This window comes from Trachinotus anak, unplaced genomic scaffold (genome assembly GCF_046630095.1).
Source record: "Trachinotus anak isolate AG129_WGS33_773 ecotype Australia unplaced genomic scaffold, CSIRO_AGI_Tana_v1 ptg000014l, whole genome shotgun sequence".
In the NCBI taxonomy this organism is placed as follows: domain Eukaryota; kingdom Metazoa; phylum Chordata; class Actinopteri; order Carangiformes; family Carangidae; genus Trachinotus; species Trachinotus anak.
This window is the reverse complement of record NW_027273865.1, coordinates 6,915,294-6,928,664: the sequence shown is the minus strand read 5'-3', so window position 1 is coordinate 6,928,664 and position 13,371 is coordinate 6,915,294. Positions and strand designations below refer to the sequence as shown.

Genomic DNA, 13,371 nt, shown 5'->3' with positions numbered 1-13,371 from the left:
TGGTCAACACACAAAAAAACTTGCCTAATGTGGTTTTAATCACTGTCTGGTTGCTAAAATGAAATGTAATATAATTATAAACATCATACTCATTCCACCTCTTCAGCTTTGGTATTTTAAATTAATTATTTCAAAAATGCTACACTGTTTGTGTGACACATCATGACTTAAAGCAAAGTTGGATCAAAAGACTTCAACATTCATACACTACATAAATATTTTACATACTGTATAATATACCATACTTTGTCTTAATTCTGTGCTAATAGTAGCCACTGCAATTATACATATATCGCATTGTGTTGTGAAGCCTAATTACTAAATAACTGTCATCATGTTGATGATGTCATGGGTGGGTAATTTGAACTGCTTTGAGGAAATTTGTTTTAACCCACATTTAACCAGGCTGCCTGAGTGAATAATAAATACTAATATAAACATTTTAACAATTATGAGAACAAATGAAGTAGCAACGGTCTAAATAAGGCTTAAGGCATTAAAGGTGGTGTGCTACTGGTATGGAGTTGTAGTACACATCAAGGCCATCTACTGGCTGCAAGGCTTTGTCAGATGTGATTATTCAAATCCTGAATGATGCTTTATCCGTGACATTATACACAATGACAATTCAATCCCATCTGCAGCTCCAGGCTGACCCCTCTCCCGGTAACACTTGTGTCTTTGAGCCTGAGTAGTTGCCTGAGTGGCAGAGGTCCCTCTAGACAGGAGAAGCAGCTGAAAACAGAGCAGTTGCTGTGAGTATTTGTTTTAATCAAAATAAGAGCAGGCCTGCAGCTGGTAGCAGCAGTGCCCTTATTGCTTCACCCGCAACTCTCCCAGAAGAGCTGGATCTGGGACAAGATCACAGGCATGAGGGCAGCCGCTGCCCCCATGTAGCCTCCAGTGATCGCTCATCTTCAGCCTGTTATTAGCCATGTAATCTGTCCTGATAGTGTTTGCTTGTGGATATCTCCATGGAGTACAGGTCATTGGGATGAGATGCCTGGGGGGTATACTTATGAAAACATTCATCACCAGCTTCCAAATATCATCATTGTGACTATGACTCTAAGAAAGGCAAAAGCACCTCCTCCTCAGCACAAATAAAGCTTATCAAATCTATAACTTTTGACTCTTTCAGACAACACTGTGAATTAAAGTCAACTAAACAATGGTCATTGTACACAGATTGCCAACTGATGGTTTAGGAAAAAAACATCAGTTACTGCAAGTGGACAAAAAAAATTGTGTATTTGCCTTTGTGTATTTGCAGTCAGATTTTCAAAATGCCACAGATTCCCTTCAAAAAAGGGCATGCCACACAGACAGTAAATCAAACTGTCCCCGAGGGAAACAAGGAAGGGGAATGGGTGTCACCAGATGTGTCCCAGTATAGAAGATGACAAGGAGAAAATAGTGCATCAACACAGAACAGTGAACAGCCATTCAGTATGACTGTTGTGTTTTTAGCCTGAAGCCTTAAAGGCTGAAGAACACAGTTTCCTTGACTTTTAATGTCCTTAAATTTCTAAGTACTTGTTATACACGTTTTGCTATGTACAAAAAAAGTAGTTGTTTCAAAATAATGGCACATTTGTACAATCTGTGAGTTGGCAATTATGGATAATAATAATTTATTATTCAGTGATAATAGCACTGACTAATAAATATCTGATGAAAGTCATGCCAAAGTGAAGGTTTGTTTTCTCTAAGTAATGGGGATTGCAATGTAGTCTGTGCTTTGATGACAAACAATAGAGCAGAGATAAGACCCTAATGGAGTCATTAAACTCCATCAAAGAAACCATTGATGTCTCTCTTCAAGTGTTTGCTCCCATTAGTATAAATCTATACCTACAAGTCATTGCTTTTCATTCTCCTCAGGATAATGTAGAACTGTTCAAGGCTCTCCTCAACTTGATGTGTGCAGACACCTCATTGAATATAACCATAAGGGTCCCTCTTTTATTCATGCAGTCCACTACCAGGGTTAAATCAGGGACCATTGATTGGCAATCAGCACATCTCACAGTTCAGGGTTCACCACTTGCATTTCAATCTACCATACCTGTCATCTAGTACCTTATTCAGATGCTCATACTTGGTCTGCAACTTTCCTCTTTGCAAAGTATCAAGAAATATACACGGCGAAGCACAAAAATTACCTCATAAACTTTACACAAATTATTTTTTATTTGACTGCTTTGTTTAGTCTAATTTAAATCATGAACCAAATGTGTAAATACCTAAAATCTTCAGTTCAGCATTGGAGTAAATGGCCCCATATTTATTTTCTGCAACACACTGGTACATTCCTGAGTCCGCCTGCTGCACTTTGTGAATGGTCAGATCTCCATTCACTATTTCAACGTGACTCTGTAACGAGAAAAAAAACATATAAAGGAAGCTCATGCCTGAATATAGATATGCTATACATACTGCTGTGCATAGTGGACATGTACTTCCATAGGAATCATTCAGATGTTTCATAGTGCAATCAACAAAAGGAGAGGGTACTGTGAAGTGAAGAGGGTACCTGGGATGTCAAGGGCAAACCATTACGAAGCCAGCGATAGGTGGGCCGGGGCCTCCCTGTGGCCTTGCACTCCCATTGGAGCTTCTCTCCACTATCCATCTGAGTATCATTAATCATTCTAACCCACTGAGGAAAGGCTTTAAGACAGGAAAAAAAGATATAAGAATAAGTGAAATATCCTTGAAACACACAAGTATGGACACCTATACTTATGTGAGAAAGAACACACATGCACCATCAACACAAAGTACAAGAGGCTGTATTTACAATAGTGGATGCAGTAATGTACTAAACCACTTTTTTGTAATCCGTTAATGCTACAATCCTAAAAGGAGCAAAAACTATATTATACTTTAGGACAACAATAGAAAATGTTGCCTATTTGCTATTTATTTATTTCTTCTCTTTTGTGTGACTTATTTTTTGTGTACTGCCTTTTTATGTAACATGTTTTTTCAGTCTTTTAATGTCACTTTACATAAAAATCCTTGAATCCTTAAATATCCTCGACACACTGACATTCACTGGTTCTGCACCTTTGCCCCCTGCAAAACTTATAAATCACTTTATATGTCCAGTAATAAGACATCTTCTTTTTGTGATCCTCTGTTGCTCTCTTTAAACCTGAAGAACTGAGAGAAAATGCATATGTAATCTAGTGAAACTTGTTCAGGACCAAAGTGGCCTCCTAAACCAGTTTATCTCAGACTTGCTTTCTTAGAAACGTTTGTGGTTTTAACTAAGCTTGAATTACCTGAACTGGTTTCTTGAGAGAAGATTAAGTTATTCTCTGACTAATTTAATTCTTAAATCAAACCCCAAAGCAAGCAGTTTTAACTTCAGATTAATTCTATCTGAGTGGAGATTTATAATATTAGTGGTGTGTCTGTTCAAATGTTCAAGACGTGATTTTTGGTCAAACACCCTATAGACCAGCACACCTCGAGTCAAGACTAGTACAGTCACAATACCAGACTTTTGGTACTGATAAATTTTCACAATTCTTGATATCAACAAAACCACAGCAAAAAACACAACAGAGGCTTCTTTGCAGTGTGCTAACACACGAGCACATGCACGCACCTCCATACAGTCAGTGCACGATCAGGAGTTTACATTGACTAACAGGGTGACAGACCCAAGGTGTGAAAATAGACATTTAAAAAGTCAGTGTTATATTTTGTCAGTCTTAATGGTAATGATGGTAACCTAGTTACAAGCTCCCAGCTAACGCTGTTGCTATCTTAGCCTAGACAAGATAACGTTAGTCTTTGCGATACTAGCTGCCCTAATTCACAAACAATAACAGTAACATTTCAGGACATTAACATTTTGACGACATGTTGTTCATATAAAGTTAAACTGAAACTCACCCACCCTGAATTCTGTCTACACATTCGCATGTATGTTTTTAAGCTGCCTAGATAAGTTTGAGATGTTTCCTTCTTTCATTTGAAATGCTCTGTGGCACCGTCTGTATACTGGCTTTTGGCCGTATATAACTTGTTCCTGATAACCTGTGAAAAAATACAAAATATCTCCAAGGTTTGTTTTTTTTCAGCGGACCTGTTGCTGCACCTGCATTTGCTTCTGCCATTCCATGTGTTGTTGTTATTGTTTACTGTGCCTGCTTTCCTCTCTTCCAGTTTTAATGTCAGACTAGGATGCCTGTAGGGTTATTATACCATCCTTGTCAGTCCTGGACTCACATCTCCAGTACCTACATGTCTGGTATCTATGATGCTGTAGAAAAACAAGTACCATCACATTTTCAGAATTTTGGCATCGACTTGGTACCAAAGAATCAGTTCTCGTGACATCCCGAAGTCAAGACCAACAAATACCAAAAACCAACCAGAGAGTTACTGACAGAAACTAACTCTGAGTTCGATTAAATCCCTCTCTGAGATAGTTTTTTTGCTAAGTCCACAGAAAATACAGTAGGGATTTTTACTGATGGGGCCCAGAGTTACATGGTTGTCAAAAAGAGGAAAGCCATCCTCTCCCGTCCTCTCCTTTCCCCTCCTCATGCAGATCATGTTCATTTTTTGTATCATGTTCGTGAACATGTTCCTTTGTCTTCTTCCACAGCATGGCTGGTACATGCCATAGTAAAACTAGGCAACTGCCTTTCCTGCGGGCCCCTTCAACATCAAGCTTTTTTTTTTTTCTTTTTTCCACAGCCTACTTGCTTGTGTTTCTGAGCTGCATAGAGAGTTCCTGTCCAACTCCACAAGCTACACAGAATATCTGTCACAACTCCAGATCTGAACACTGTATGGGCTGTATGTACTTACTCTTCATCTTGTCTCTTTTCATCTACTGGGTCTTACATGTCATTGGGCATTTTAAAATTTTTATACATTTACGAGAATATAAAATTTACGAGGACCTTTTACTGGGACTGGATCATCCAGTCAGTGTTGTTTAAAGGAGAGAATGTTAATCAGTCAGTCACTAACCAAAGCTTTTTTCTTTTTTTATTTTAGTCTCCTTTATTTGTACTTTTTGCTATAATGTTTTTATACTTAAATGAGACATTTATAAATGCACATACATATGCAGCTGTAATCACCACTTTGTATTGTTTAGATAAAGCTTCCATGTAGATTTCTGACATGTTTTGCTTTTTCTTTGTTCTGTTTATACTATGAATCTATAAAATAATCTCTTCCAGATTAGTGTATAGTGTGACACACCATCTTAGACGCAAATGATGTACATTGCGCAGTGGTGTGTTTCTTGTACAGTGTGTGCAGAAAAAAGAAAACCCCGTCATTGTATTGCCTTCTCTACACTAACATGCCAAGCACATTCTTTGCTGTTCTTTGCATATAGCACCTTCAGTAGAAAGCTTTTTTGTGTGGTTTGAATGATTGAATGATTATGGTCAGGAAGGTCTCCCTCACAATGAAAGTTCACACTACCAGCTGACCTGTGTAAATTACATTTAGCGTGAGCCTGCTACAAATTAGGCTCCCTATTCTCCTTGTGATGTCAACAGAATGGAGGTTGCCAAGAAGTGCAGGGCCTTGGAAATGTGTCCTACTGAGGCTGAGGCAGTCCATTATCTTGGTACTGTGCACATGGCACAGACAGAGAAGAATGGAGGACATGCAACCTCATAGATAACTTTATGATCACAGGCAAAGGCAGTAATTCAACAAGCTTACTAGTACCTCACATTGCTTAGAAAACTAAGAACTGCTCTTCACTGTGGTCCATCCTGAAAGTGATGGAATTAGAGTAAAATTCTCAATGATTTTAGTTGATATTTGTGGGGATAAGCATAAATTTGGTAAAATAAATTACAGTAGTACATACCTGCATTGGATTTAAGCTGTGAAAATTAGAAAGTAGGTATAGATAAACTAGGCTAATTATTGGTATTTGCACCAACAGTTTATGTAATTAATGAGTTATTCATTTTTAAATCACTATTCCAATCTGTTAACTTAAAACCCATTAGAAACAGATGCAAACAGCAAATTTATAGAGGGCAGTATGTGTCCAATACCTTGAATGTGTAAGATTACCAGAGGAAAGAAAAATCTACATAAATTAAATAAATTAAAATAAAAACTAACAAGAGAAATATTTCAGAGCATTTTCTGCGTGGAACAAAACACCCCTAACAGTTAAAATGAGGGTGTTTAAGAGACCCACGCTTCTTCAGCTAAAAGAAACAGCTCATTCATTAAGATGATGAACACTTGTTGTTGAATTATCTGCGATGGGTATATAATTAGTCCTTGGGCTGCTCAACAAATTCACAGGGACCAGTACTGGTCCCCAGCCATGAGATTTGAGAATACTTTAACTGCCAAAGATTATATCATGAAAAATCTGGGGAAGCTGCAGAGCTTCCATAATAGCTTATCAAGCAGCTGAATAGTAGTTTAGACAACTATACAATTCCTGGAATACAACACATCAACACTTGTTTTCTTATACTGCATAATGTATGATGGCTGTGGAAAAGTAATAGATTAAAAAATTACAGGAACATGAACATGCTCAGACTCACTGTAGACTTGGAGATGCCCTTTGAAAGCAGTGCCTCCTCTTGGGTTCTCAGCTTTACACTCATACGTTCCCGAGTCCTCCAGCTGAATGCTGGGAATCTCCAGCACAGCCTGGGACTTCCGAAGCCTTGCTTTCTTGGGGATGTTGCCATTTATCTTCCTCCATGTGATTGTTGGCACTGGACTGAGGGAATAGAGGAATAAAATAATATACTTAACACGGTCTAGGAGAGGTAGCAGTAATTACAGTATATGATATTATAAGAGCTGCATTTTTCTTCCTTTAAGAGAAGAACATTACCATGAAGAAGGGTAAAATTCATATATACACATAGATTAATCTATCATTTGACAAATACCGTTTAACAAAAACTACAATTACTGAGGATGTTTTTGTATTATCTCTTAGGTAATATCAAAAAGATTCCCTTTTCCCTATTCCCTGGTTTGATTCTGTGGGAGAACTTAAAAAAAATATTTAAACCTTTTACAATTTATGAATCTTAACACTCTTACTAATTGTGCATGTATTAACTTTTAGATGTTGAACTTGTGCTTAATGCTCAATTCAATTGATCAATTTATTGATTAATCAAGTTCCTTGAGTTTTGGACAGTTAGTAGTAAAAAAAAAAAGAAAAGGCAATTTGTGACTTCAGTTTCTGGAAATTGTTGTGGGCTTTCTTACATTTTTGAATACATACTTATTCAAAGAATAACTGTGAAATCAGTAAAGGAAATCATTGTTAGTTGTAGCCTATCAATTAGATTTAAAAAGAATAACATTTAACTATAGAAAACATCGGCAATGACCTATAGATCCCAGAAGTCCTTAATTTGCAATTATGAATTGACACACCATGATGCCTATTTAATGCTGGTTCTGCTCTACATGTGGATCATTAACCTTTTGACCACTCATGATGTATTTACTGTACCAAATGACCAACCACATAGACCCCAGGTTTCAGAGGGACAGTGACAATATTCTAATCAGGTTATTACAACAGTCAGAGTGATTTTTATGATTAGTTTACGAGCAGTGTTATTTATCCTTGCTTATTCATGGGTTGCCCTATAGATCCTTATGATAGATGACTAGCACATGCAGAGAGTGTCTTACCACGCACTCAGTATCAGTAATGCTCTCTTGTATGACAACTAGAATAGACGGGTCTCTGAAAGATGGAAATGTGACACCATGCAAACCTCCAGTGAACCCATCAATCATTTAGCCAAGATGGAAATGTTACATCCCTGAGCTTTTTTATCTGTTCTAAATTCACAAGGACATAGACGTGCTCGGCTACAATGGCTCAAATTAAGATTCAGAGCATGTTTGATATTAAGCAAAGTGTTTTTCCCATTTGGGAGTTTTGATGTTTTGTGTCACATGTTTTTTTGTAGACAAATGGTTTAAACATTTTCTTTTACTTTTTTTTTCCTGCATTTTTTTGAACAGCTAGCTCATTACCTTACAGCATGCATTTAGGTTTCCTCACAGCACTGAGAGTGTAAAGCAACATACTGAATAAAAATGTAGATGTTTCAGACAAATTTCAGTAATTGGAGCTCTAAATTTCTGCTTGATATTTATGTAACATGCATTCCACTTAATCCCAGACAAAATCAAGAAATGTAATTTTACCTATTTGACAGTGATATTTCACATTAATCCAGACAAATGGTGTACAAAAACTATCATCGGTGTCATCATCGGTACATCCTCACCTACAGACAGTTTTATATATAGTGTGTTAAATCAAATATAGAATGGTTCCATACAGTGTGGGTACCAGTGGCAAAATGTGAGGTAAAATCAGATAGTATTTTCATTTTAATGCGCCTGTGGCAAGTGAGAACAACATAAACACACACTAACCAAAGGCATAGAGATTAACACAGTACTCATGAATATGGCTTGCAGTTATGAGGCACTTCCTTATATGTTACTGGTTGAGAATTCTGCAAGAGACCTCTGCTCCAAACAAAACTCTTGACTGACCAGAGAACATAGCAAATCTATAGAGAACTTGAGTAATAGGCTCACTCAGTTTGGAGATGAGAAACTCTGCCTGTCTGTGTCTTCTGTATGAAACTTCTGGGATAAACTCCCAAACTACGAAGCTCTGGTCATTCTGGTTGATTTTATCAAAGCTTACAAACTGAGTATTTTACACCCTCTCATCCTGAATGTGTTGCACACTGGCGTTTATGTAAGGTGTTACAGTTTTCAATTTAAGAAGATGCCCATAGGCAAGCTCTGTAGATTAAATCTTAATTAGCATTCCACACAATTGCTGTGGAAGAATTGGTTGGCTTCAGATCATTAAGATCTAAATATTATCTCACGATTTCGATTTCTTGGTCCCTTTAGGAAATTCTGCACTATTTTTAGGGGAGAGTCTACCTGAAACACAAAGCCACATTTTGCCTGTATGATCTGAGCAAAACAACTGTCTTTCAAAGGCATTAACCACAGCAGTATAAAATGTGTTGTCATTAAGAGGCACTCTCTGTTGCTGCTGACAATGTGGTCCTTGTGCTCCTGTGTAGCTCAATGAGGAAAGTAACTGCAAAGGGTTCAAGAGTTTGATTCCCTACGGGGTCACTGAAGCTAAAAGTATATCTACTACTCCAAGGCAATTTGGATGAAAGCATCCACCACACGCCACATATTATATTTTAAGTGGAAATGAGTGGGAGAATGTGTATCCCATCAAATATACAAGGCTTTTTGAACTACAGAGAACGTCATACTCCAATATCCCTTGAAATGCATGTAGCTAACAGAACTGCACTTTGCAGAGCTTCTTATGAATCAGACTATGAAGCCAGGGTTTTAAATTGAATTTGTGTTGTTTGAAAATTAGCAAATAGCACATCGCTGTCAATGGTGGCAAAAATTACTGCTCTGCATTAGCTAACAATAAGGAAACAGAACGAATATCTCTGTATATAGTACAGTAGTGATGCGCGCCTGTCACCCACCCAACAAATTCTTTTCCATGATTTAGCGACCTGAAAAGTTTGAAATATGTTCACATTTTAGAGAATTTAATTAATATTTTCCATGTATATTATATATTATTTCATCCACAACCCATCCGCTGTTCACCAGCATGTTAATTTTGAAAATCCACAGCTTAACCACAGTGCCTGTGAATATAACGACGATTCAAGCATCTCTATTGTAATTGAAATTAAGTAATTGAAGTAAACACTGGGGGTAGGTGATACCACAAAATTTTTTTTTGATCCGGTATCAAGTAATACACATGTCAATCTCAATACCGATATTACTACTGAATGCTTTGTCAAAGGTTTATAAACATTTTAAGTTGGCAGAATTTATACTGCTACCTGTGAGACCTGGGTTTGATTCCCAACTGACGCATGTATGAAGCAAGAGAAGCAGAACAAAAATTGTCTCCATTCATTCATGCAGCACTTTGTAAAAAAGTGCTAAATAGATGACAGTATCCCTCTTATTTGCAGGCGTCCCTGCATTCATTTTTAAAAGTTATTTTTTTAATGTGATAGGGACAGAGAGACAGGAAAGCTGGGAGACAGAGAGGTGATGACATGCATCGAACAGCCTGGAGTGGATTCGAGCCACCGAGGTGCCTTATGACTGCTTTTATGTGTCGGAATGGCACAGGTACCCTGTGCTTTGGTTCATGTTTGAGTGCACACAACGTAAAAATGACACAAGTACAGGTTGGGTGCACTTATTTGTGTTCACGTCAACGGAACATAATTTGCACAGATAGTTCTACTCTGAGTCCAACATAGAAGAGAGAAACTGAAACTGTTAGCGATCCTATTGAAGCTAGAATCAGTCTTCCAAAACAAGACGTAGTATCGGCAGTATTGGTATTCTGGGATCCATCTGCCCATCCCTAGTAAAAACGAATCTTGCAAATTGTTTGCTGCAGATTTCCATCCAGAAACCAGTGACTGTAAGCTGGAACCAACACAAACCAGCAAAGTAGTGGTTCAGATGATGACAGTGAGCAGTGCCATATTCTGCTCTAAGCTGTGCACTACATTTGGTTTGCAACTCTGCTTGAAGAATGAGCTAATTACTTGTGAAGTAACACTGGTCTGTGTCTACCGACAGCTCTTATGTAATGAAAAAGCCTGATGAGCTTTGTTAGGCCACACAATAATTTGTTTGAGTCCTTTTCACATAATAGATCTGCTCTGTAGGACAGTGTTAATGATGCCTTTTTCCAGCCACAGTTTTACTTGGTTTTATTTATCTTTATATTTATATGAAGTAATTTGAGACATCAGAAGGACACAGTGTTGGCCAACAATAGTAAACAGCAGTTATCATTCTACAATGAATTCATTTTCAAATACACACAAGTTACAAAATCATCATTAATTATCAGTCTTGGAGACATAACTAAAAATAACATTACAAGGTGACCAGAATGCGAAACACTTTAAATCTAAGAAGGGCTGTGTTTTTATTGCTCTCTCTTTCATTTTCCTCGTCTAATTGTTCTCTTTGTCCTTGACTGTGGCGTACAAAGTACAAAGTAGGCAAATATCACATCAGACAATCACATCAAGAAGCTCTGGCAAGAGCTTTTCTGCCCCATCTTAGCTAGTGGTGCCATCATACATATTGATCAACAGGAGAACAAAACCCATTTTAACTTCATTTTCGGTGCTATATAAAGACTGGCATTCCTTAATAGGGTGCACTGATAAATCATTCATCTCTATGTACAAGGGTAAGTCATTGGGATCACTGTCAGACTGAAAGCTATCATGCACAAATTACTTCATTCATAGAGCAAGGACTCAAGCTGCTTGGCCCTTCTACAAGCACCTCAAAACTCCTGCTCAGCTTCATGGGAAAACAAAGTGGTGTGAGATTAGAATGCAGTGTCTATATATTTAGGAAATGACTAACCATAATGCTGATAATTAATTGAAACAAAGGTAAACAATTATGAGGTCCTTAGTCATCTGTAGATTAGCGACTGTTTGCACATAAGACAGGAGTCGGCAATGAATAATTCATTCTGAATAATTATAAACAAAATGGAGTAGTATGTTGTAATATATTTAATTCTTTCTTGTAATGTCAAACACCACTTCAACTATGCTTTGAAAAAGAACAGACTGAAAATGTTTTGCAATCATTTTGATTTCAGTCTTTAAATTTTAAAAGTAATTGTGACTTTATTTTTGGTCCAGCCTAAAATTTCAAAAATATTTTAATGTAAAAAGGCAATAGTTTCATAAACCATGAACCCAGCAATGCTAACTTTAGTAACTGTGGTAAGTGCTTTGGATTTCAGTCTCTGTGGACAAAAGTGTTTTCCCTCCTGGCAGACAACTATTACCAATTTCATTTTTTCATAGACATAACCTTGGCTTTCTACATTCATAACAGGCCCTGAAAGCACCCAGGAAACACAGATACATTAGGGCTCTCAATTATGAGAACACATGGGTCCCTAGGGCTGAATTCCCTATTCAGTCTTCCCCACATGCACTAACATGTCATCTAACAGCAGAGCTACGATGCTGCACTTCTCTACACTCACTTAACATCCTGCCTGAAGACAAGACATGCCTGGTTCCCACTCAGGTAATGTAATTTAAAGAAGAGAGAAAAACACACGGGGCATTATCTAAAGGATCTCACAGTAACAGAGCAGTGATAGGCTGTAGTTTATTGTTCCTGGTGATTAATATTGTACTGCTGTAATAAACAGCTACCTATATTTGTGTAATATGTCCTTGTTTACTTACTTCCCCAGAGCAAAGCACTCCAGCCTGACAGTGACTCCTTTGGCAGCCAGAACAGATGTAGGAAAATGCACTTCAATTTTGGGCTCATATTCACCCATGACACCTGGAAAAGGTTAAGAAAGAGGAATTGCAGACATTAGAACCAAGCAGATTGAAACAGTCACTTACCCTCCCATTACCCATCATCCTCATCTTTTCTAGCAATATGCTACACAGAAACTGGGTATAGCGATTTAAAAATAATAGGGATGTCCACTTCCTTTTGCCACAGGACATGCTTTATAAGTATGAAAGCAACAACTGAGGAAAAAAATTAAATTTTGTGAGGATTCCTGATCTTTAAGCCTCTGACATACACACAGCACATTAAACCACATTGTACAGGTGTGGGACTGCACATTATGCACGCCATCTGGCATATCATTTGACAATCCACCTTCACTTTACACACTGTTTATCAATAGGGTTAGTGATACTGGTTAAATACAGATTCATGCGACTGAATAATATTTTTGATCTGTACAAAAAAGCATGGATTAAAGGATACACAGCATTATCCATGTCAAACAGATGGTATATTACATTTCAATATATTTTCATCATTTTTATGTAGTCAAAGTCTGTTGCAAAATACAGGAATATGAATTAAATTCTGCATCGGTAGCATACTGCTGTCTATGTACAACCATGTCTACTGTGTATGACATGATGGAAAAGCTCAAAAGTCATCACAAAACCAAAACATTAAGAGTAAGTTAGTTAGAGATATTCCCAAGAGCCAATGGGGAAAAGTAGTGTATTGTTCTCAAGAATTAGTACTCCACTCTACAATTCACAAAGACATTACGAAGTATACAAGTGTTAACGTAATATCAGTCTTGCTAAGTGCCACTAAGAGTAACACCTCCACTCTCAGAGCCAGAGGATATGTTTTCTTTGTTTCTGTATCATAAGGTGGCATTTATATCCATTTGCCAGAGCGATGTCAGATGACATTGAGCAAATTTGGAGTAACAAAGGAAAGCACCTTCTC

At 37.5% G+C, this 13,371-nt stretch overlaps 1 protein-coding gene across 3 annotated transcripts in view; it reads right to left on the bottom strand.

The window, feature by feature from the left end:
- Positions 1–13,371, bottom strand: part of cntn5 (contactin 5) — a 100,201-nt gene that overhangs the window by 21,199 nt on the left and 65,631 nt on the right. For all 3 annotated transcript variants that reach the window (XM_071496390.1, XM_071496389.1, XM_071496391.1), the window contains 4 exons: positions 12,339–12,441; positions 6,564–6,745; positions 2,537–2,673; positions 2,247–2,376 (listed from right to left, as the gene is read on the bottom strand). In XM_071496390.1, coding sequence (XP_071352491.1) covers positions 2,247–2,376; positions 2,537–2,673; positions 6,564–6,745; positions 12,339–12,441 — 552 coding nt within the window. The remainder of the gene's footprint in view (positions 1–2,246; positions 2,377–2,536; positions 2,674–6,563; positions 6,746–12,338; positions 12,442–13,371) is intronic.